The sequence below is a fragment of the Hemiscyllium ocellatum genome, chromosome 1 (assembly GCF_020745735.1).
Source record: "Hemiscyllium ocellatum isolate sHemOce1 chromosome 1, sHemOce1.pat.X.cur, whole genome shotgun sequence".
NCBI lineage: Eukaryota > Metazoa > Chordata > Chondrichthyes > Orectolobiformes > Hemiscylliidae > Hemiscyllium > Hemiscyllium ocellatum.
Genome location: NC_083401.1, coordinates 149,643,187 through 149,664,860, shown reverse-complemented (window position 1 = coordinate 149,664,860; position 21,674 = coordinate 149,643,187). Strand labels below are relative to the sequence as shown.

Genomic DNA, 21,674 nt, shown 5'->3' with positions numbered 1-21,674 from the left:
AAATGTTATGGGGAGAAAGCAGGATTAGGCTACTGAGTTGGACAATCAGACGAGATCGTGAAGAATGGCAGAGCAGGCTCAAAAGGGCCAAATGGCCTCCTCCTGCTCCTACCTTATGTATTAGTGCTAGATCTCTTCATCAGTAGCTGCTTTGGCTGACAGGATACTCCTGAGGTAAAGGAAGTGATCAACATTCTCGAAGGTCCCCCCAAAGAACTTGATGTGGTGGTTTGCTCCATAATGCCAGGCCAGCTTGGTGGAGGACCTCCATCTTCTGGATGTTCAGAGTGACACCAATGCTCTCATTTGCCTTCGTAAAAGGTGCTAACAATAGTCTGGAGTTCATCCTCTGCGACTGCACATATGCAAGATTGTACATTAACAAGTCAATAGACAACATGTTGTTCCTTGACATTATATTGGAACATTGCAGCCAAATGGTTTGAGTACAAATGGAGTAGACAATTGAAACGGCAGGCAATTAGAAGCTCACTGTCATACCTGTGCACTGAACGGAGGTATTTTACAAAACAATCATCCAATTCTGATTAGGTGTCCGTCATGTAGAAGAGATCACACTTTAAGCAGTGAAAATATTATACCAGAAAGCACAGTTGAATCAGTTTCAACTGGAAGGAGTGTATAGGGCCCTGGATAGTGAGGAGGGTGAAGTATGAGGATAGATGCTGTATCTCCACCAATTTTCTAAGGAGGTGTCTCGAGAAGGGGACAGAGTATTGGGGTGATTGAGTAACAGACCTGTGGTGTGTCAGAAGGAACAGTCCCTAAGAAATGCTAAAAAGAAATGGGAGGGATAGGTACATGCGACGATGGTATCATGTTAGAAACGGCAGGTGATCTGTTAAATGCAGAAGTTACTGGGATGCAAGGTGAAGACAAGGGGGAGGGTTTCATGGTTCTGGGGAAATGGAAATAGGTTGAGAAATAAAGTGAGCTAACTCAAGGCCCTGTCAACTATAGCGAGGGCAAATTCCCAGGTGAGAAAACAAACATGCCAATGTGCAAGGCTACATCAGTACAACAGATGCAACGTAGACACGGAAACTGGGAGATTGAATTTAAAAAAACATGCTTGCAGGAGATGTGATGTGAAGAAAGGTAGTCAAGAGAGTTAATGGGCTGATTGTGAATTATTGTGATTATCGCCATTTCTATGGTTAGGCTGAGATGTCAAGGAAGAGAAGACTCAGATAAGCAAGGTAAGGGCAAGAGAAGTTTGGAAATTGAAGGGACAATTGATTAAATTTTCCAGTTCTGACCAAGAGCAGGAAACAGCACCAACGGTCAGTGTGCGAGGATAGGGAAATGAACGAGGGATTTAAAGTAGGACTGGAACAAACAATATTCCACATTCCCCACAAAATAAGTCAAGCAGAGCCATCAGGAGAGCAGAATAGAATCCCTACAGAATAGAAACCAGATTCTGGATCAGTGGTGCTGGAAGAGCACAGCAGTTCAGGCAGCATCCAATGAGCAGCGAAATCGACATTTCGGGCAAAAGCCCTTCATCAGGAATCCTGATAATCGACGTTTCGGGCAAAAGCCCTTTATCAGGATTCCTGATAAAGGGCTTTTACCCGAAACGTCGATTTCGCTGCTCGTTGGATGCTGCCTGAACTGCTGTGCTCTTCCAGCACCACTGATCCAGAATCTATATTTACCCTGACAATGCACCTAACCTATATACATCCCTGAACACTATGGGTAATTAACATGGCCAATTCACCTAGCCTGCACATCTTTGGACTTCGGGAGGTAGCTGGAATACCCAGAGGAAACCCACGCAGACATGGGGAGAATGTGATAACTCCACTGACAGTTGCCCAAGGCTGGAATCAAGCCCAGGTCTCTGGCGTTGTGAGGCAGCAGTGCTAACCACAGAGCCACAATTTGAAGAAATTAAACGATTTCTCACATGATACTACTCAATGTGAGAAATGTTCACTCAGATGGTGGAAGGTAGTGTTGGATCGAGACTGGTTCAATGTAACATGACTTCCTGTATTCAACGAAGGCAAGAACGCCAAATGCTGCCATCATCACCCGAGATACCTGTGATGTCATTTTCAAGGAACTATGTACTTTCACCCCTATGTGTTTGTGTTCAACAGCATTCTACCATTAATTGTGTAAATCCTGCCCTGGTTTGCCTTATTAAAATGCAACACCTTACATTTATCGGAATTAAACTTCATCTGCCATTCCTCGGTCCACTGACCCAGTTGATCAAGATTCCATTGTACTCTTAAGACAACCTTCTTCACAATCCACAAACCACCAATTTTGGTGTCATCTGCAAACATACTAACTATGCCACCTAAACTGTAGTCCAAATCATTTATATAACTGATGATCAACCATGGACCCAGCACCAATCCTTGTGGCGCATTGCTGGTCACAGGTCTCCAATCTGAACAACAAAACACAATCACCACCCTTGGTCTCCTACCATCAAGCCACTTTTGAATCCATTTGGCAAGCTCTACCTGCAGACATCTTCCACTCTGCCTTCTGTCTTCTTGGTCAAAAGATTCAATAATTTGACAGACGTGACTGCCCATGCACAAAGCCATGCTGACTATCCCTAATTATTTCTTGTCTTTCTGAATGAAGATCCTATCTCCTATTTGTTTAGGATCTCATGTATTTCCTGTAGCTTCAAACACAGACAGACAATCTCAATAATCTTTCAGGGGCTCTATTCCCTAGTTACTCTTTTGCTTTTAGTGTACTTACAGAATCTCTGAATTCTCCTTTACCTTATCACTTGTCTATGCTACCCCTCAATTTCTACAAAGAATACAGCATTAGATGCCATATTGTTATAAAGGTGGAATCTAAAATATTAATTTATCATGTTATTAATTGGGCATATATCCTCAATCTTTTGGAAAGAGCACTGCTGCCTCACAGCGCCAAGGACCTGGGTTCAATTCCAGCCTCAGGTGACTGCCTGTGTGGAGTTTGCACATTCTCCCCTTGCCTGCGTGGGTTTCCTCCTGGTGCTCCAGTTGCCTCCCACAATTCAAAGATATGCCAGTTAGGTGAACTGGCCATACTAAATTGCCCATAGTGTTTAAGGATATGTAGGTTAGATGCATTAGCCTGGGGTAAATGTAGAGTAGTAGAGGAATGGGTCTAGTTGGATTACTCCTTGAAGGGTTGGTATGGACCTGTTGGGCCAAAGGGCCTGTTTCCACACTGTAGGGATTCTATGATTTTATAATATAAAACCAGAGAGCTGCTGGGTCACCACAGTAATGGTTGGAAATTTAGACAAATTAAATGTCTGCTGTAGAGAGGACACAGTGAAAGTCAGGAAAATGGAAACTGCGAAAGTAGCAAAGGACATCAGAAAGATCATGATTGAAGGTGGCAAGAGATAGCAAGGAAGGGGAGGGGAAAAAAACATCAAAGAATTGAGTTCTATGGGGAAAAAGAAACAGACTGAAGAACAGATCTCTAAATACGAGGACAACAGCGACCATCTTAGAAAAAAAATGGTTTGATCTTCAATGTTGTTATCATTATCCAATCGGGACAGCATCTCTTTCAATGAAACCTTTTCTGATTCAACATAAAATGTCAACAATTTACCCTTATTTTTGGACATCAGGTATCGGTAATGGGTCTACTATTCCCAGAGACGTCTTCACTGTTTCCATCTTGTCTGATTACCATTTCTTTTCCCTTGTACGATCATGTTGTTCAATTCTCCTGCCCACCACATACCTTCGATTTTGCATTTTGTTCCCTTCCCTTCTTATTTAAAAATTGTTTCATTTTTAAGGAGTGGCAGTTCAGATGAAGAATCACTGACTTGAATGTTAACGGTTGTTTCTCCCTCCGGAGATGCTGCCTGACTTGCTGAGAATTTCTAGCACTTTCCAAGTAAAGTCGGTTAAATTTGGGGTGAAGAGCTGTAGTGCTTTCTATAGTCACCCTTTTTGGAAAAACAGACAAGAAGTAGGATATTGACATGGTTAATATAGGCAGTGGCCCCAAGCCTTTCAGACATGTTCAAAGGCCAATTTGGCAGACAGTGAAATCAGAATTCAATAAAATCTGGAATTAAAAATTAGCCTCATGTTGGCTGTGCAACCAATATAGTTTCAAAACATAAAAAATAAAAAACCCTACCTCACGCAAAAATGTCTTTCAGGGAAGGAAATCTGCCATCCTTAGTGAAACAACCAAGCAAGCCTATCAGTTGTATCAGACCACTACAAAAAGTCTAAAGAAAGGAATGAAACTGGACAGACAACCTGGCATCATGCTCAATATCAAAAACAGCAACTAGACCCTGTTCAACTTGCAAAGTATTGTTAGCTTTCTGATAAAATAGGGAGCGCTATCCCAAAAACTAATCAAGCAACTGCCTGACAATTATACTCATGGAATGATACCTTACAGATAAAGGTCCCAGTCACCAGCATCACCATCCCTGGGACAGAAAGTACCCAACAGTAGTACAGAAACACCAGAAGTGACAACATGATGATATACAGTTAGGAGGAAGTTTCCCAAAGGAGTTCTCAACATTGGCTCCAGATCCCATGAAGTCTCATGCATCTGGTAAAAAGGGTGGATACTGGTACCTCCTGATTATCATAAACCATCTTGAATTAGTATTCTCCATGTTGAATACCATTGGCAAGGGCATAGAATGTATACTCCAGGTGTAAAACAGAGTAGCTCAGTAGCACTACTACTGATCATGCTGGACGCATCCTAAAAGGACATAGCTGGGTCTACTTCAAGTGTTTAGGAAACCAATGAGGGAAAGGCTTACCTGACCTCATTCTCACCAATCTATCACAAATGTATCTGCCCAGACCAGTGCCCATAGGAGTGACCACTGCACATTCTTTATGGAGAAAGAGTCTACTTCACAGCAGCAGAATTCTATTTAACCACAATCTTAACCTCACTCTTAGCATAATTACCCAATTCAACTATTTTCAAATCTTGATGCTGCGTCATCAGTGCCGACTCATCTCTCTTTGAAATGTGGTTTTTTTTTTGGAAACAACTTTGCAACTATGGTCCCATCCTGAGAGACCGAATGTCTTTTCCCAATGCCTCAATTACCATTCTATATCTGCCATGTGCTTGAATAGAGGATCTCTTCCAGACTTGCCAGAACCAATTCCCAGATAATGACCTCATTAACATCCAATTTCTGCTATCTATCTATTTAAAACACAATACTCAGCATAGCCTCTATTGGGCCTTGCTCATTACATTTTCCCTGACCACAAGAATGCTTTTCCTAGTGATGGAGAGATATTGAATAAGATTACTTGCACAATGGTGTTTTCACCAAGTCCCTGCACTTAGACACACAGGTGCGAAACACAACACTCCTCCCGGGGTTGCTTTGTCTGTGGGAACCCTCTTACCAAGGATCAGCCTGCAATTAACCTTCAGGCCAGCCCTCACAACCGAAAAAGGTGGTTTGATCGATTCTTTTCAGTTTACCACAAACTGTACTAAAGCAAGCAAGGTGTTTTCAGCTCAGTACCAATATTTTTTACTTCTGTTCTTTTATAAATTATGAGAAAATAAAACAGGGAGGATTCTAATGTGTTCACTATCACGATCAATCCAGGAAAGCAATCCTGGTTCAACGAAAGAAGCAGGAAGGCATGCCAGAAATAGCATCAGGCATACCTAAATGTGAGGTACCATCCTGGTGAAGCTACTCAAGATTAGTTTTGCAAGTAATCGCAGCCAAGTGATTCCACCTACAACAAACCAGATCTAGGCTCTACAGTCCTGCACATCCACTTCTGAATGGCAGTGGGAAATTAAACAACCGACACCATGTGGTTCCAAGAACATCCACACCCTCAATAATGGGGGCTCCCAGCACATTAGTGCAAGAGTAGTTTGATGCATTTGCATCCATCTTCAGGCAAAACTGTGGATTATCCATCTCAGCCCGTTACCAAGCTCCCAGCATCACAGCTACCGGTCTAATTCATTCCATGTGATTTTAAGAAATAACTAAAAAAGGTAGTGGAAATGAAGAAGCCTGGACTACATTCCACACATGCTCCAGAACTAGCTCTGCCCCAGCTGTACTGCTACAATATACACTTACCCTACCATGTGGGAAATTGCACGGGTTTGGTCCTGTGCACAAAAGGCATGACAAATACAACCTGGTCAATTATCACCCTAACAATATAATCTTGATCATCAGACACAGTGCTATCAACCAGCACCTTCTTTTTTTTGCTGCTTAGGCCAGTATTCATTGCAGGTGCCAAATGGCCCAGAGGGCAGTTAAAGGTCAGCCAATTTACTGTGGGTCTGAAGTTAGATGTAGGCCAGACCAGATAAGGATGGCAAGTTCCTTCCTAAAAGACATTAGTGAACCAGACTGGTTTTTCCAACAACGGTTGACAATTAGACTAGACTAAATTCTAGATTTTTTTATTGAATATAAATTCCACCATCTGCAGTAACAGGATTCAAACTCAGGTTCCCAGAATATTACCAGGGTTCTGAATTATCAATCCAATTATAAGACCAGTCGGCCATTGCCTCGATTAAGTCAGACTTAGCACAATAGGTGCCATTGGCAAAATTCAGGTTCTGAAGTAGTCTCTAGCCATATGCAACAAGGCCAGGACAGCATACTTGCTTGAGCTGATAAGTTGCAAGTAACATTCACACCACATAAGTGTCAGACTAATGACCACCATCCCTTGTCATTCACGTAATGCAATACCATCAATGAATCCCCACTATTAGCATTAAAAGGTGACCAATAACTGAACTGGATACAAATACTGTAGCTAAGAATTCTGTGGTAATCAACTTACTCGTCTCTTCTAAAAACCTGCCCATCACCTACAAGTTACGAGTGTGGTGGAATACTCCCCATTTGTCTGGATGGGTGAAGATCCATAAACACTCAAGAATTGTGAAACCATACAGCACTTTGCACACGAGCCACCACCTTTAACTTTGACATAAGAATATAAGAAATAGAAGCAGAAGTAGGCCATCTGGCCCCCCAACCCTGCTCTACGATTCAATAAGATCAATGTCCATCTTTTCATGGACTCAGCTCCACTTATTTGCCCGCTCACTATAACCTTCAATTGCATTACTGTTCAAAAATCTAACTTTGCCTTAAAATGTTCAACAAGGCAGCTTCAACTGCTTCACTGGGCAAGGGATTCCACAGATTCACAACCCTTTGGGTGAATAAGCTCCTCCTCAACTCGATCCATCATCCTTTTTACCACTATTGCAAAGTGGCAGCAGCATTTTCCATCAGTGCAATACAGCACAACACCTAAACCCCTTCAACAGCATCTTCCAAAAGTACAACTTCACCCACCTAGAAGGGCAAGGGCAGCAGATACACAGGATCACAATCACCCTGCAAGTTCCCCTCCAAGCCATTCTGTCTTGGAACGATATCATCACTCCTCATTGTTGTGGATCAAAAACCTGGTATTCCCTTTCAACTCTTAAAATGACCCAAAATTAGGTTAAACAGCCCTGATTGAGGGGGGGGGGGGGGGGTGGCACTTCCTTTCTAAAAGCACCATGGGTGGCCCCACACATTGAGGGCTGCAACAAGGAGGTAGCTCATCGCCACCTTTCCAGGGCAGTTAGGAATAGGGAACAAATGCCAGGGCGATTTTTCTTTTTGTTCCTGGAATGCCTGGTTTATTTCACTTCCCCAGAAGAAAAAACAAATAAAACAAATTCTTCCAAACAAGTTTTGCAGAATTGTTTCAAACCTTGACACATTATACCCCTATTAGAATATTTCATGCAATCAATATCACAAAATTAATAGGTTCAGACATATATTTGCTACTGGCAGGAATATGGACAGGAATAGGAGGATAGAGCAAATGAATGCATGGCTGAGGAGCTGGTGTATGGGAGAAGGATTCACATTTTTGGATCATTGGAATCTCTTGGGGTAGAAGTGACCTGTACAAGAAGGGCGGATTGCATCTAAATTGGAAGGGACTAACATACGGGCAGGGAAATTTGCGAGAGCTGCTCCGCAGGATTTAAATTTGTAAGGTAGTAAGGGGGGGGGGAATCCCAAGGGAGATAGTGAGGAAAGACATCAATCTGAGACTGGTACAGTTGAGAACAGAAGCAAGTCAAACAGTCAGGACAGGCAGGGACAAGGTAGGACTAATAAATTAAATGGCATTTATTTGCTACTGGCCTCCAACGTTTTGAGGCAGGTTATGGAGGGCCAATCAATTCAAATTCCAAAAACTGGAACAAGGGATGGTGGGAATGTGCATCATTCAACATCTACACATATCTACATCCAGGATCAATGGGGAAAAATGTCAAACAGGAACCTATCAATTTTTGCTTCTGGCTAAACAAAAGTCACTAAAATGACTTGTAGCATTGACCTACAATTTAGGGGTAAAGATCAGCTGACTCAATCTAGAAGTAAAACCGCAGGCATCAACAATATACAACACAACATCGTGCATTTACCCACTGAATCATTCATGGCATTGTTATCTGGAGAAAAATCAGACTATAAAACAAATCATCTGTATATTACCTTTACCAAATAACCAAGAAAAAAAAAGGCAAATATAGGCAGCAATTAAAACAAAACACACATAAAGCAGAGATTCTTTACAAAGATAATATTAAATCTGCCACGTAAAATCTAGCCTTAGCACTAGGAATCAGTGAAGATCACACACTTTAGAATTATACAGATATTCTTCTTGTCCCATAATTCATCACCTCAATTGCATCTACCAGTTCAAATATTACATTGTTCAAAATACCCTCAATGGACATAACTAAGTTCAGAAGAGCAAAAGTCATTTAACAGGTGTTACTTTCCCTCCACGATTCGAAATCAACAGTACAAACAAACCATATGCCCACCATTGTGCCATGCTGAAATTTACAATGGAAACAAAATGCAGAAGCATTAAAATTTAACATTAAACACAAGTCGGAATACATAATCGTGTCATTTATGCAGTGGTTACTGTACAAAAAAAATGCTCACATCTTTTCCAAAAACGCACAGCATACATTTTTCAAGGGTTTGCTTTATTGTACACGTGAAACGATTTTGCAGCTGAAATAAAACCTAGCTCAACACGATTTCCTACATTTAATATACCTTTCAACCAAAATAAAACAGCAACTACAGATGCATCAGAACATTCACTATAGAAACAACTATCGGACATTCATGGACAGGTGTTCAAATCTCTGTCCCCAAACTAAAAACAAAATTATACCAATAGACATTTGTTACAATCAAATATGCACCTCTATCTACTCTTTTGCATGTACTTAAATTGCAGCATTTCTGAATTGCATTGCCATTTGCTATTTTTTTAAAAAAACTCAAGCTTGTGCTTCTCTGGACCCCACTTCGGTGCATTTGAAAAACTCGCTTGTCCAGAATGACAAGCCGGTTCTCATCTGGCTGGAGAGAGAGAGAGAGAGAGTGGAGAGGCTCCAAGCGTGACCCAGTCCCAGACCCTCTCCCGCCACCATCCACACCCCCCGCCAAGCAGGGTTGTCCCTCCTTGGCTGGAGATTCCCTCCCCCACCGCCAACCCAACCCAGGCTGTGACTGAAGTCAGAGACTCACATTTGCTGTATCTCCATTGTGTCCTCCGCCTGTTGCCGACTGCGCAGGGTGAGCTCGGCGCGCTGCACCATTCCACTCTACAGGCGCGTGGGACGCCTCCCCGTGCCCCGCGCGCGCTCCATTGTCTGGCGCCGTCGCCCGGGCGGTCGCTGGGGCAACGCCGGCCGCTGCTCCGACTGCTTCAGCCTGGCTCTGAGGAGAGAGGAGTCGGGGACAAACCAGAGAGGCGGCGCTCCCTCCTCCTCCTCCTCCAACACCCCACAATGCTCCTCTCCTCTCCTCCTCCTATTCCATCCCCCCCCCTAACCGAAAGCATCCAGTTGCCTTCCAATTCCAACTTTTATTCCGCTCCCACTCTCCAAAGTGATATTTACCAGGTAATGCTGTGCCAGGAGCGCCCCCTGCCTTGGAGGACCTGCAAGAAGCAGCCCTGATATGGCAATTACAAGGGAAGTGTGGCAGTGTATCAAAAGCTTGCCTCCAGGTTACCTTTTGGCAGGGAGCGCTGAACCGCACTTCACATTCAAAACCACGTACTTTGCAACAAACTGCAATCTTTCTGTAATTACGTATTTTAAAAAAGACACAATTGCACATTTAAAGTGAAACCAGAACTGCTCGTCAGCGTTTGTGCAACATCAGCTACACACAACGCGCTTTTTTTTTAGTTGCTTGGTTGTTGCTGAACGTGGACACTGTTTCCGTAGCAACTATTTTATTGATTCTGTTGACAACAATAACTTGCATTTCTATAGCGCCAGTAGCATAGAAACGCGTTGCAACATGCTTTACAGAATGTTGTCGAATAAATGTTGACGCTGCCTAGCTACAAAATGAGATATTAGGTCATTTAATCTAGCACTTGGCAAAAGAAACAGGTTTTAAGTAGAAAATTTAAGGAAGAGATAGTGTGTTAGAGGGAGAGATAATTTCCAGATTTTAGGGCCTCAGCAGTAAAGATACTGCCATTCCTAACAAGAGTAGAACAATTGGCGATGCAAATGAGGCTAGAACAGAAGAAGCATGGATATGTTAGAAGCTTCTAGGGCTACTGAGGTTTCGGGGATAAGAGCTGAGGTTACAATGAAGATGCTGACATCTCAACCTTCACTGGGGCATGGTGACCCTTCTAGTGATTGTAACAAGGTCAGTAAGGTAGACCTAATAAAATATGAGTTAACTGATTGGGGCTGTTATCCTGGTCAAATCAGGGAGTGCTGGCTGACAGGAATAAACAGGGGTGTCACACATCATTGCCCTTTGATTTGAAAGACACTGCTTGTCACTGGCTACTTGGGTGTTTTCTTCCTGATGGTGGAAATTGAATAAAGATTCATGCACCTTGTGTCTTTCACTGTGTCTCACAAAAAAGGAAAAAAAAGATAAACGGGTGTCACACATCATTGCCTTTTGATGTGAAGGACACTGCTTGTCACTAGCCACTAGGGTGTTTCTTTCTTCCTGGTGGTGAAAACTGAATAAAGATTTTCACTGTCTCACACCTGTACATACACGACATGATGCTGGGGAAAAATAAGCACTACCACATTCAGGCGGTAGTGTGGCAGAGAGAAGAAAAAGAAACAAAATTTTTAAAAAAGGAGACAGTGCAGGAGAGAGCGAGATAGAGAGAACCTACACAGTTACTGCCTTCGTTGTTTTGAATTCATGTATCGTTGGACATCGGAGTACGTCTGGGAAATTAACAAACAGTGAAATTCACAACTAATCTTGGGGGAACCTGTTTGGGCAAAGTTCACAGCACAGAATCAGACAAGTTCATCGTTGTTTTAAGTGTGTCCGACAGAAAGGCTACAGTAGTGAGTAGAGTGGGTTCTTTCTTGATTACATGTTTTTGGAGATATGTCTGTTGATTAAACTTAAAATATAAGCCATAACTATTAAGTTAACCTGGGCAGTGTTGTAGAGAAATAAGACAGTGTTATTTTCTGGGTCTGTAGATTGTGAAGGAGCAAAAATGGCCTTTAGTACAGTGATACGTACTTCCTGTCAGATGTGGGAGTATAGGGAGAGTTCAAGGGTTACAGCGGATTAGATCTGCCATAAACGCTGTTGGATGTGAATCTTATCAAATCGAATGGATCGGTGGGAGAGACAGTGAGAAGCAACAGCAACAGTATGTGATGAATGGCAGTTATAGGAAGGGAGTGGTCGGGGAAGTCTCAAATACAGTCACATAGACGGGTTAACCCCAGGAAAGATAAGAGAGGTAGGCACCTAGTGTAGGAGTCTTTTGTGGATATACCCATTTCAAACAGGTATACTGTTTTGGAAAATGTAGGGGTGATGGATTCTCAGGGGAACATAGCACAAACAACCAAGTTTCTAGTATTGAGACTGGCTCTAATGCAACGAGGAGTATATCGGGTTCCAAGAGATCAATTGCGTTCGGGGTTCTGTAGTCCGAGGTACAGACAAACGTTTCTGCGGCCAGCAGCGAAAAAGCAGAATGGTGTGTTGCTTCCCTGCTGCCAGGATCAAGGACGTCTCAGAGAGGGTGCAGAATATTCTCACAGAGGAGAGGGGCCAACAGGAGGTCATTGTCCACATTGGAACCAATGACATAGAAGGGAAAAGGTTGAGATTCTGAAGGGAGATTACAGAGTTAGGCAGAAATTTAAAAAGGAGGTCCTCGATAGTAATATCTGGATTACTCCCAGTGCTACGAGCTCGTGAGGACAGGAATAGGAGGATAGAGCAAATGAATGCATGGCTGAGGAGCTGGTGTATGGGGGAAGGATTCACATTTTTGGATCATTGGAATCTCTTGGGGTAGAAGTGACCTGTACAAGAAGGGCGGATTGCATCTAAATTGGAAGGGACTAACATACGGGCAGGGAAATTTGCGAGAGCTGCTCCGCAGGATTTAAATTTGTAAGGTAGTAAGGGTGGGAGGGGAGAATCCCAAGGGAGATAGTGAGGAAAGACATCAATCTGAGACTGGTACAGTTGAGAACAGAAGCAAGTCAAACAGTCAGGACAGGCAGGGACAAGGTAGGACTAATAAATTAAATGGCATTTATTTCAATGCAAGGGATCTAACAGGGGAGGCAGATGAACTCATGGCAGGGTTAGGAATATGGGACTGGGATATCGTAGCAATTACACAAACATGGTTCAGGAATGGGCAGGACTGGCAGCTTAATGTTCCAGGATACAAATGCTATGGGAAGGATAGAAAGGGAGGCAAGAGGAGGAGTGGCATTTTTGATAAGGGATAGCATTGCAGTTGTATTGTGGGAGGATATTCCCGGAAATACGTCCAGGGAAGTTATTTGGGTGGAACTGAGAAATAAGAAAGGGAAGATCCCTTATTGGGATTGTATTATAGATCCCCTAATAGTCAGAGGGAAATTGAGAAACAAACTCATAAGGAGATCTCAGCTATCTGTAAGAATAATAGGGTGGTTATGGTAGGGGATTTTAACTTTCCAAATGTAGACTGGGACTACCATAGTGTTAAGGGTTTAGATGGAGAGGAATTTGTTAAGAGTATACAGGACAATTTTCTGATTCAGTATGTGGATGTACCTACTAGACAAGGTGCAAAACGTGACCTACTCTTGGGAAATAAGGCGGAGCAGGTGACTGAGGTGTCAGTGAGGAAGCACTTTGGGGCCAGCAACCATATTTTCTATTAGATTTAAAATATTGATGGAAAAGGGTAGACCAGATCTAAAAGTTGAAGTTCTAAATTGGAGAAAGGCCAATTTTGACGGTATTAGGTCGAAAGCTGATTGGGTGTAGATGTTCACAGGTAAAAGAACAGCTGGAAAATGGGAAGTCTTCAAAAATGAGATAATGAGAAGTCAGAAAAAGTATATTCCTGTCAGGGGGAAAGGAAAGGCTGGTAGGTATAGGGAATGCTGGATGACTAAAGAAATTGAGGTTTGGTTAAGAAAAAGAAGGAAGCATATGTCAGGTATAGACATGATAGATCGAGTGAATCCTTAGAAGAGTATAAAGAAAGTAGGAGTATACTTAAGAGGGAAATAAGGAGGGCAAAACGGGGACATGAGATAGAATTGGCAAATAGAATTAAGGAGAATTCAAAGGGTTTTTACAAATATATTAAGGACAAAATGGTAACTAGGGAGAGAATAGGGCCCCTCAAAGATCAGCAAGGCGGCCTTTGTGTGGATCCACAGAATATGGGGGAGATACTAAATGAATATTTTGCATCAGTATTTACTGTGGAAAAGGATATGGAAGATATAGACTGTAGGGAAATAGATAGTAACATCTTGCAAAATGTTCAGATTACAGAGGAGGAAGTGCTGGATGTTTTGAAACGTTAACAGTGGATAAATCCCCAGTACCTGATGTGGGAAGCTAGAGAAGTGATTGCTGGGCCTGTTGCTGAGATATTTATATCATTGATACTCACAGATGAGGTGCCAGAAGACTGGAGGTTGGCAAACGTGGTGCTACTGTTTAAAAAGGGTGGTGAGGACAAGTCAGGGAACGGTAGACCAGTGAGCCTGACCTCAGTGGTGGGCAATCCTGAGGGACAGGATGTACATTTATTTGGAAAGAGAAGGACTGATTCGGGATAGTCAACATGGCTTTGTGTGTGAGAAATCAAGTCTCACAAATAATCTTGATTGAGTTTTTTGAAGAAGTAACAAAGAGGATTGATAAGGACAGAGCAGTAGATGTGATCTATATGGATTTCAGTAAGGCGTTCGACATGGTTCCCCATGGGAGATTGATTAACAAGGTTAGATCTCATGGAAAACAGGGAGAACTAGCCATTTGGATAAAGAACTGGCTCAAAGGTAAAAGATAGAGGGTGATGGTGGTGGAGGGTTGTTTTTCTGACTGGAGGCCTGTGACCAGTGGAGTGCCACAAGGATCGGTGCTGGGTCCTCTACTTTTTGTCATTTACATAAATGATTTGGATGCGAGCATAACAGGTACAGTTAGTACGTTTGCAGATGACACCAAAATTGGAGGTGTAGTGAACAGCAAAGAGGGTTACCTCAGATTACAACAGAATCTGGACCAGATGGGCGAATGAGTTGAGAAGTGGCAGATGGAGTTTAATTCAGATAAATGCGAGGTGCTGCATTTTGGAAAAGCAAATCTTAACAGGACTTATACACTTAATGGTAAGGTCCTAGGGAGTGTTGCTGAACAAAGAGACCTTGGAGTGCATGTTCATAGCTCCTTGAAAGTGGAGTCACAGGTAGATAGGATAGTGAAAAAGGCGTTTTGAACGCTTCCTTTTATTGGTCAGAGTATTGAGTACACTAGTTGGACATTATGTTGCGTCTGTACAGGACGTTAGTTAGGCCACTGTTGGAATATTGCGTGCAATTCTGGTCTCCTTCCTATTGGAAAGATGTTGTACAACTTGAAAGGGTTCAGAAAAGATTTACAAGGATGTTGGAGGATTTGAGCTATAGGGAGAGGCTGAACAGGCTGGGGTTGTTTTCCCTGGAGCGTCGGAGGCTGAGGGGTGGCCTTATAGAGATTTACAAAATTATGAGGGGCATGGATAGGATAAATAGACAAAGTCTTTTCCCTGGCATTGGGGAGTCCAGAACTAGAGGGCATAGGTTTAGGGTGAGAGGGGAAAGATATAAAAGAGACCTAAGGGGCAACTTTTTCATGCAGAGGGAGGTACGTGTATGGAATGAGCTGCCAGAGGATGTGGTGGAGGTTAGAATCTCCTCAGTCAAATATAAAAAAGAAAAAAAAATAAACAAGTGTCTTTCTTAAAAACCTTCTCCTCTGTTTCTGGTTGCACTTCAGCCCCATGCTCCTGATCTTTTGGCACTCAGTGCAGAAGGAATGGTTGGTCAGAAGACTTCCTGTGTAACTGCTCCTGGGCCTGGCCAAACTGGCCATAAACAGGTCCAAGCAGCAGGCCGTGGAGGGAGTCATTATGGATGATTGCCAGCCCTTCCATGATTACATTCGAGCCTGGATGTCCCTGAAAAGGAGCATGCAGTGTCTACCAACACCCTCCAAATTTTCAGGGAAAGGTGGGCACCACAGAGAGTGGAGTGTATTATTTCCCCCTCCAACTCTACTTTGATTTAATCCCTGCCCTCCCCATCACTATCTGATCACACAGCATTGCCCTCTGAGAAGGGGACTGCTTGTTACTAGCCATTTGGGTATATCCTGTCTTCCTGGTGGCGGAATATTAATAAAAATTGCACACTTGTTGTTTTTCACTGTGTCCCGACACCTGGACACACAAAGAAAAAAATAATAAACTGGAGTGTCTTTCTTAAAAACCTTCTCCTCTGTTTTTGGGTTGCATTTCAGCCCCACGCTTCTGATCTTTTGGCACTCGGTACAGAGGGGGGAGGTTTAGTCCCTCTTCCGTGGTTATGTTTGAGCCCAAGTGTCCCTGGAGAGGGAGCATGCAGTGTCCACCAACACCCTTGAGCTGTTCAGGGAGAGGTGGGCCCCGCAGGGAATGGTGTGTTTTATTTCCCCTTCCAACTATCCTGTGATCAAGGATAGTCAGCATGGTTTTGTGAAGAGCAGGTCGTGCCTCACAAACCTTATTGAATTATTTAAGAAGGTGACTAAGGAGGTGGACGAGGGTAAAGCAGTAGATGTGGTGTATATGGATTTTAGTAAGGCGTTTGACAAGGTTCCCCATGGTAGGCTACTGCAAAAAATACCGAGCTATGGCATTGAGGGTGAGTTGGAGGTTTGGATTAGGAATTGGCTGGCTGGAAGAAGACAGAGGGTAGTAGTTGATGGTAAAGGTTCATCTTGGAGTGCAGTTACTAGCGGTGTTCCGTAAGGATCTGTTTTGGGACCATTGCTTTTTGTCATTTTTATAAATGAGCTGGAGGAGGGGCTAGAAGGTTGGGTGAGCAAGTTTGCGGATGATACCAAAGTCGGTGGAGTTGTTGACAGTGAGAAAGGATGTGGCAGGTTACAATGGGACATAAAAAATGAGGTCTGCAGATGCTGGAGATCAGAGCTGAAAATGTGTTGCTGGTTAAAGCACAGCAGGTTAGGCAGCATCCAAGGAATAGGAAATTCGACGTTTCGGGCATAAGCCCTTCAACAGGGACATAGATAAGTTGCAGAGCTGGGCAGAAAGGTGGCAAATGGAATTCAATGTAGGTAAGTGTGAAGTGATTCACTTAGGTAAGAGTAACAAGAAGATGAAGTACTGGGCTAATGGTCGGATACTTGGTAGTGTGGATGAGCAGAGGGATCTTGGTGTCCATGTACACAGATCTCTGAAAGTTGCCACCCATGTAAATAGTGTTGTGAAGAAGGCATATGGCGTACTGGCTTTTATTGGTAGAGGAATTGAGTTCCGGAGTCCTGAGGTCATGTTGCAGTTGTCTAAGACTCTGGTGCGGCCGCATCTGGAGTATTGTGTGCAGTTTTGGTCGCCATACTATAGGAAGGATGTGGAGGCACTGGAACGGGTGCAGAGGAGGTTTACCAGGATGTTGTCTGGTATGGTAGGAAGATCGTATGAGGAAAGGCTGAGGCACTTGGAACTGTTTTCATTGGAGAAAAGAAGGTTTAGGGGTGACTTGGTAGAGGTGTACAAGATGATTAGGGGTTTAGATAGGGTTGACCATGAGAACCTTTTTCCACGTATGGAATCAGCTATTACAAGGGGGCATAGCTTTAAATTAAGGGTGGTAGGTATAGGACAGATGTTAGGGGTAGATTCTTTACTCAGCGAGTCGTGAGTTCATGGAATGCCCTGCCAGTAGCAGTGGTGGACTCTCCCTCTTTATGGGCATTTAAACGGGCATTGGTTAGGTATATGGAGGTTAGTGGGCTAGTGTAGGTTAGGTGGGCTTGGATCGGCACAACATCAAGGGCCAAAGGGCCTGTACTGCACTGTATTTTTCTATGTTCTATGTAACTCGTTTGATTTAATCTCTGCCCTCCCGTTCACTTTTTTGATCACACAGCATTGCCCTTTGTTGAGAAGGGCTTGTCACTGGCCACTCTAGTGTTTCCTTTTTTCCTGATAATGGAGTGTCACACTTTGCTCACTGATAGCTGGCTCTGAGGAAGCTGGACCAATGTCAAGTCCTTTGTAAATAAAGGGTGATTTGGAGACAGGATACCAGCCTCTGTGGAGTTATGTCAACCCTCAGGCTAAACTTACCACCAGTCATCTCTCTGAAGAGAGAACAGTTCTATGGTCTTCTGGGATTGTGGTGAATTCACCTTTCATCACAGAAAGGGATAGGCAAGTCCAGAATTAGACTTTTAACATTAAAACAATACTGGACTGAGAGTCAATATCAATCAGCTATCACAGTGGCATGGTTAAATGGGACTTCATATGAGTTAGGATATGGGCAACAATGCATGACTAGGAACATAGCAGAAGTAGACCCTACAGCCCCTTAATTTCAGCCTCAACTCCACTCGCCCCCCAGTTCCCTCTTACCTTCATTTCTGAGAGATTAAAATATGTTTATCTAAGCCTTAAATATATCCAGTAATGGAACATTCACATCTTTCCAGAGTGAAAATTCCAAAGATTTACAACTCTTTGAATGGGTTGTAAATACCTGACACCCAAGTATTAAGTCTTGCAGCACTCCTCTAACCATAATCTGTAAGCCTGAAAATTCCCGTTTATCTATTTTTTCTGCTTGCTATCTGTTCACCGTTCATGCATCTATACAATTCTGTGACTCCTTGTCCTCTATGTTAAAAAGTTGTGCGACATTTACTGAATGCTTTTTCAAAATCTACGTGTACTACATGTATTTATACCCCATTGTCTATTCTATTACCTTCATCCTCAAAAACTCGAATGATTTTTTCAAACTTGATTTCTCTTATAGAATGCCATATTGACTTTCCCTGATCATGGTAATTCTACTTTCATGAAGTGATTGATAAAGCTTCCTTAAAAAGAGATTTCAGCAATTTCCTGATGTCCAATTTCAGACTAACTGACCAATCGTTCTGTTTCTTCTCTCTCCCTTCTTTCTTGAATTGCAGAATTATAGTTTCTAAATTTCAGCCCATTCAGACTGCTCTACAATCTCGGGAATTTTGCATAATCCTAACCAATGCATCTGATATCTCAGCAGCTACCACTTTTAGAACCTTAGGTTGTAACCAGCAGGTACTGGGGATTTTATGTCTCAATATTTTTTTCTCTGCTGGTATCAATTATTTTAAGATCTTCACTCTTTTTAGCCTTTTGGTTATCCTTCTGCTATGTAATTTGTGTTAGTACACTGTGAAGTCAAAATAAAATATGTTTATTATATCTGCCACTTTCCCTTTCCCTCTGACAATTTCACCCATCTCTGCCACTAAGCAGCCAACAGTCACTTTAACTTCACTCATTTTTGTACTTACAAAAGCTCTTGCAATCTGTTTTTGCTACTGAGTACTTCCTCCCACATGCTATTATTCACATTTTATTAACTTGTTGGGTTCTCTTTGCTGATACAATTGAATAACATCCTTGGCTAGTTTACTGCAACTCATCATTTGTGGAATTAAAACAAAGCTCCACGTTGCTTCAACATGTTTTAAAATAAAGCCTGTGGTTTTTTTTGAAGACTCATCAAAAAGCTTCTCACAGAGCTGTATCTAATTTGCCATATCTATGTTATTTGCTGGTTTCATGGTTGATTATCTAACAATTACTAACATTGTCTTGCAAGTTTATTTGGAAAATGTATTTGAACTGGCACAGAAAAATTGTCAAACATTGCAATACTTGCGGTACAAGGAGGGTAGCATCCTATCACAAATCTGTTTATTGTTTTGTGCAGAGGAAGAGTGGATTTGGACATAGCCATTTGAAAGCAAATGAATTGTATATCTTCCATGGTGGCCTGTAACTTCAAACATGGGAAATACTACAATTGGTTACAGAAATAAAAATTTTACTGTTTCAATTTCAATCCAGGGTTCAAAGCTACTAAAAGCCCAATGGGGTCAAAAATACTTACTTTCCCTCCCATTGCTTGCTTGAACTTTGAGAGTATTACTGCAACCATGACATTCCCGAAAGGCAAAGGATTAATCAATGCAGTGATGTTCATGGAGCTTTTATTGCTGCCGCTATCTCCGAGATCCAAACTAGTTCTGTCAGTGACCACAAAAAAGATACTGCTTCTGAACATGGGCCTGTCAGATCATTTGCAACAATGAAATATCTGTCAGCACTTAGGGCAATCCCTGAGCTTTTAATGATTAATTTTTAGCAGACTGGAGGTCAAAACAGACCAGATCTGCAAGAATACTGCATGCTAAACTTTGGATTGGGACGTGGTAAAGACATGTCCAATGTTGCCTTCGTACTGATAGCCACCTTTATATACAGCTGTATCAAGCTGTATGTAGACCATTGATATGCAAACACCAAGTAGCAATAGATACTGACATTCTACCTGTTCCTATAATCGCAAAGGATAGGTCTGGCCTTGTGGCCATGGAACGCTTCAAGTTGTCAAACTGTTCCGTATCACCTGTCCATCATGGAAAAATTTGCAAAAAGCAACATCTTTGACCACTATGTCCTTCAGGAAGTGGTCAGCACATAATGTCCTCAAGACCCTGCAGGTAAAGGAGAGATTTGATACTGTTGGTAGGTTGCCTGAGCAGACTGTCAAAGTCACTTGCCAGAATGCCTCATCACCAGAACTTTCCAACAAGCGACTAGACATAGCTTAGAGGTGAAAAAGGCACTACCCATCGGATCTTTCATGTACACCCACCAGCACATCTGCCATCACACTCTGACCTAAATGTGCCTTTGCAAAGGTCTGGAGGGAGATGAATAATTTTTGTCATCTCCAGCAGCTTTGTGTGGCAGACTTCTGTGCTGGATGGGCTGTTCTCTGGGACACATATCAAGACAAACATCGACTGCACCTAGAGGACATCGGTGAAAGATGCTCTTTGCTTTCACCCGAAACGTGCTGGTCTCACATCTTTTGGCCAAAATATGATAATAGTCTATTATGTTTGAGGTCCCCTCATTGCTTAAATGAGAACGTAATTACTGGTAGTTTCTTTTCATGATTAGAAAATGTCTTTTGTTGCAACTGAATTAAAACTCTCACAAGGAATGTCAAAATTACACTGTATTTTATACAAAGTCTGGTCTGAACTGCTTTTGGACCTTACGAATAGCAAATTTAGAAATAAGACAGATATTTACAAAAACATAGTAGATCTAGTTCATATCTTACTGATGCACTGTCAAATATTGGGAGTTTGCAAAAAAAAAGTAACTCAATTACATGGAAATGACCTGGTCAAAAAAAAAACCTATATAAATTCCACCTGCACGCTTCGCTAGCTTGGCATCACATTTTAGTGTACATCCTGCTCTTGACATACTTTCCAGCACTTATCTGTAGTTGACTTTCCTGTAGTGAATACACACAAACTGATTACTAAGGAGCTGAAGCTTACTTTTTTGGCGAAGTCCAAGTCACACTGAGATTTTTGAATTATTTTTTGAGGCCTAGTGTGTTTTCTTGTCATAGTTTACCAAACTCTGTGTATTAACTACCTATCATGTCCTACATCATCTCTCAAATCTGATTTCCAGCCTATCATATCACCTGCAATTCCACAACAGCTCGCCCCTCAGCAGATATCCACCGAAAATGTGGCATTGCTTGCATCCTCAGCATCTTTAAAAGACTACTGTGCAACGAGACAAGCAGTGGCATTCCAAAATTGCCCTACTGGTCATGAATCAAAATATGGTGGAGATAGGAAGATGGCACCATAATTCTCCAACAGGGACCTGGAGGTGTATGTTTATGGTGTAGTCCACAGGATAATAGTCCTTAGAAAACCTATATTTTAGCCATGCCAACCATAATGACGCACTGTTCCCCGGTCAAGTCAAGGTTATGAATGTTAATGAACATCTTTCTGTAGTTCATTGGAAAACATCATTTACTATCATCTCACACCCTTACATCTTGAGTTGCCCCTTTCACAATTATTGTTCCCTCTGCTTCCTCTCATCCCCATAATTGACTCTCCCATCCACCCTTCA

The 21,674-nt window shown here is 42.4% G+C and overlaps 1 protein-coding gene across 2 annotated transcripts in view; it reads right to left on the bottom strand.

The window, feature by feature from the left end:
• The window catches only part of klhl2 (kelch-like family member 2), a 144,418-nt gene extending 134,523 nt beyond the window's left edge, over positions 1-9,895 (bottom strand). For both annotated transcript variants that reach the window (XM_060832759.1, XM_060832769.1), the window contains exon 1: positions 9,653-9,895. In XM_060832759.1, the coding sequence (XP_060688742.1) occupies positions 9,653-9,723 (71 nt within the window). In that variant the 5' untranslated portion in view covers positions 9,724-9,895. The remainder of the gene's footprint in view (positions 1-9,652) is intronic.
• Positions 9,896-21,674: the final 11,779 nt, after the last annotated feature.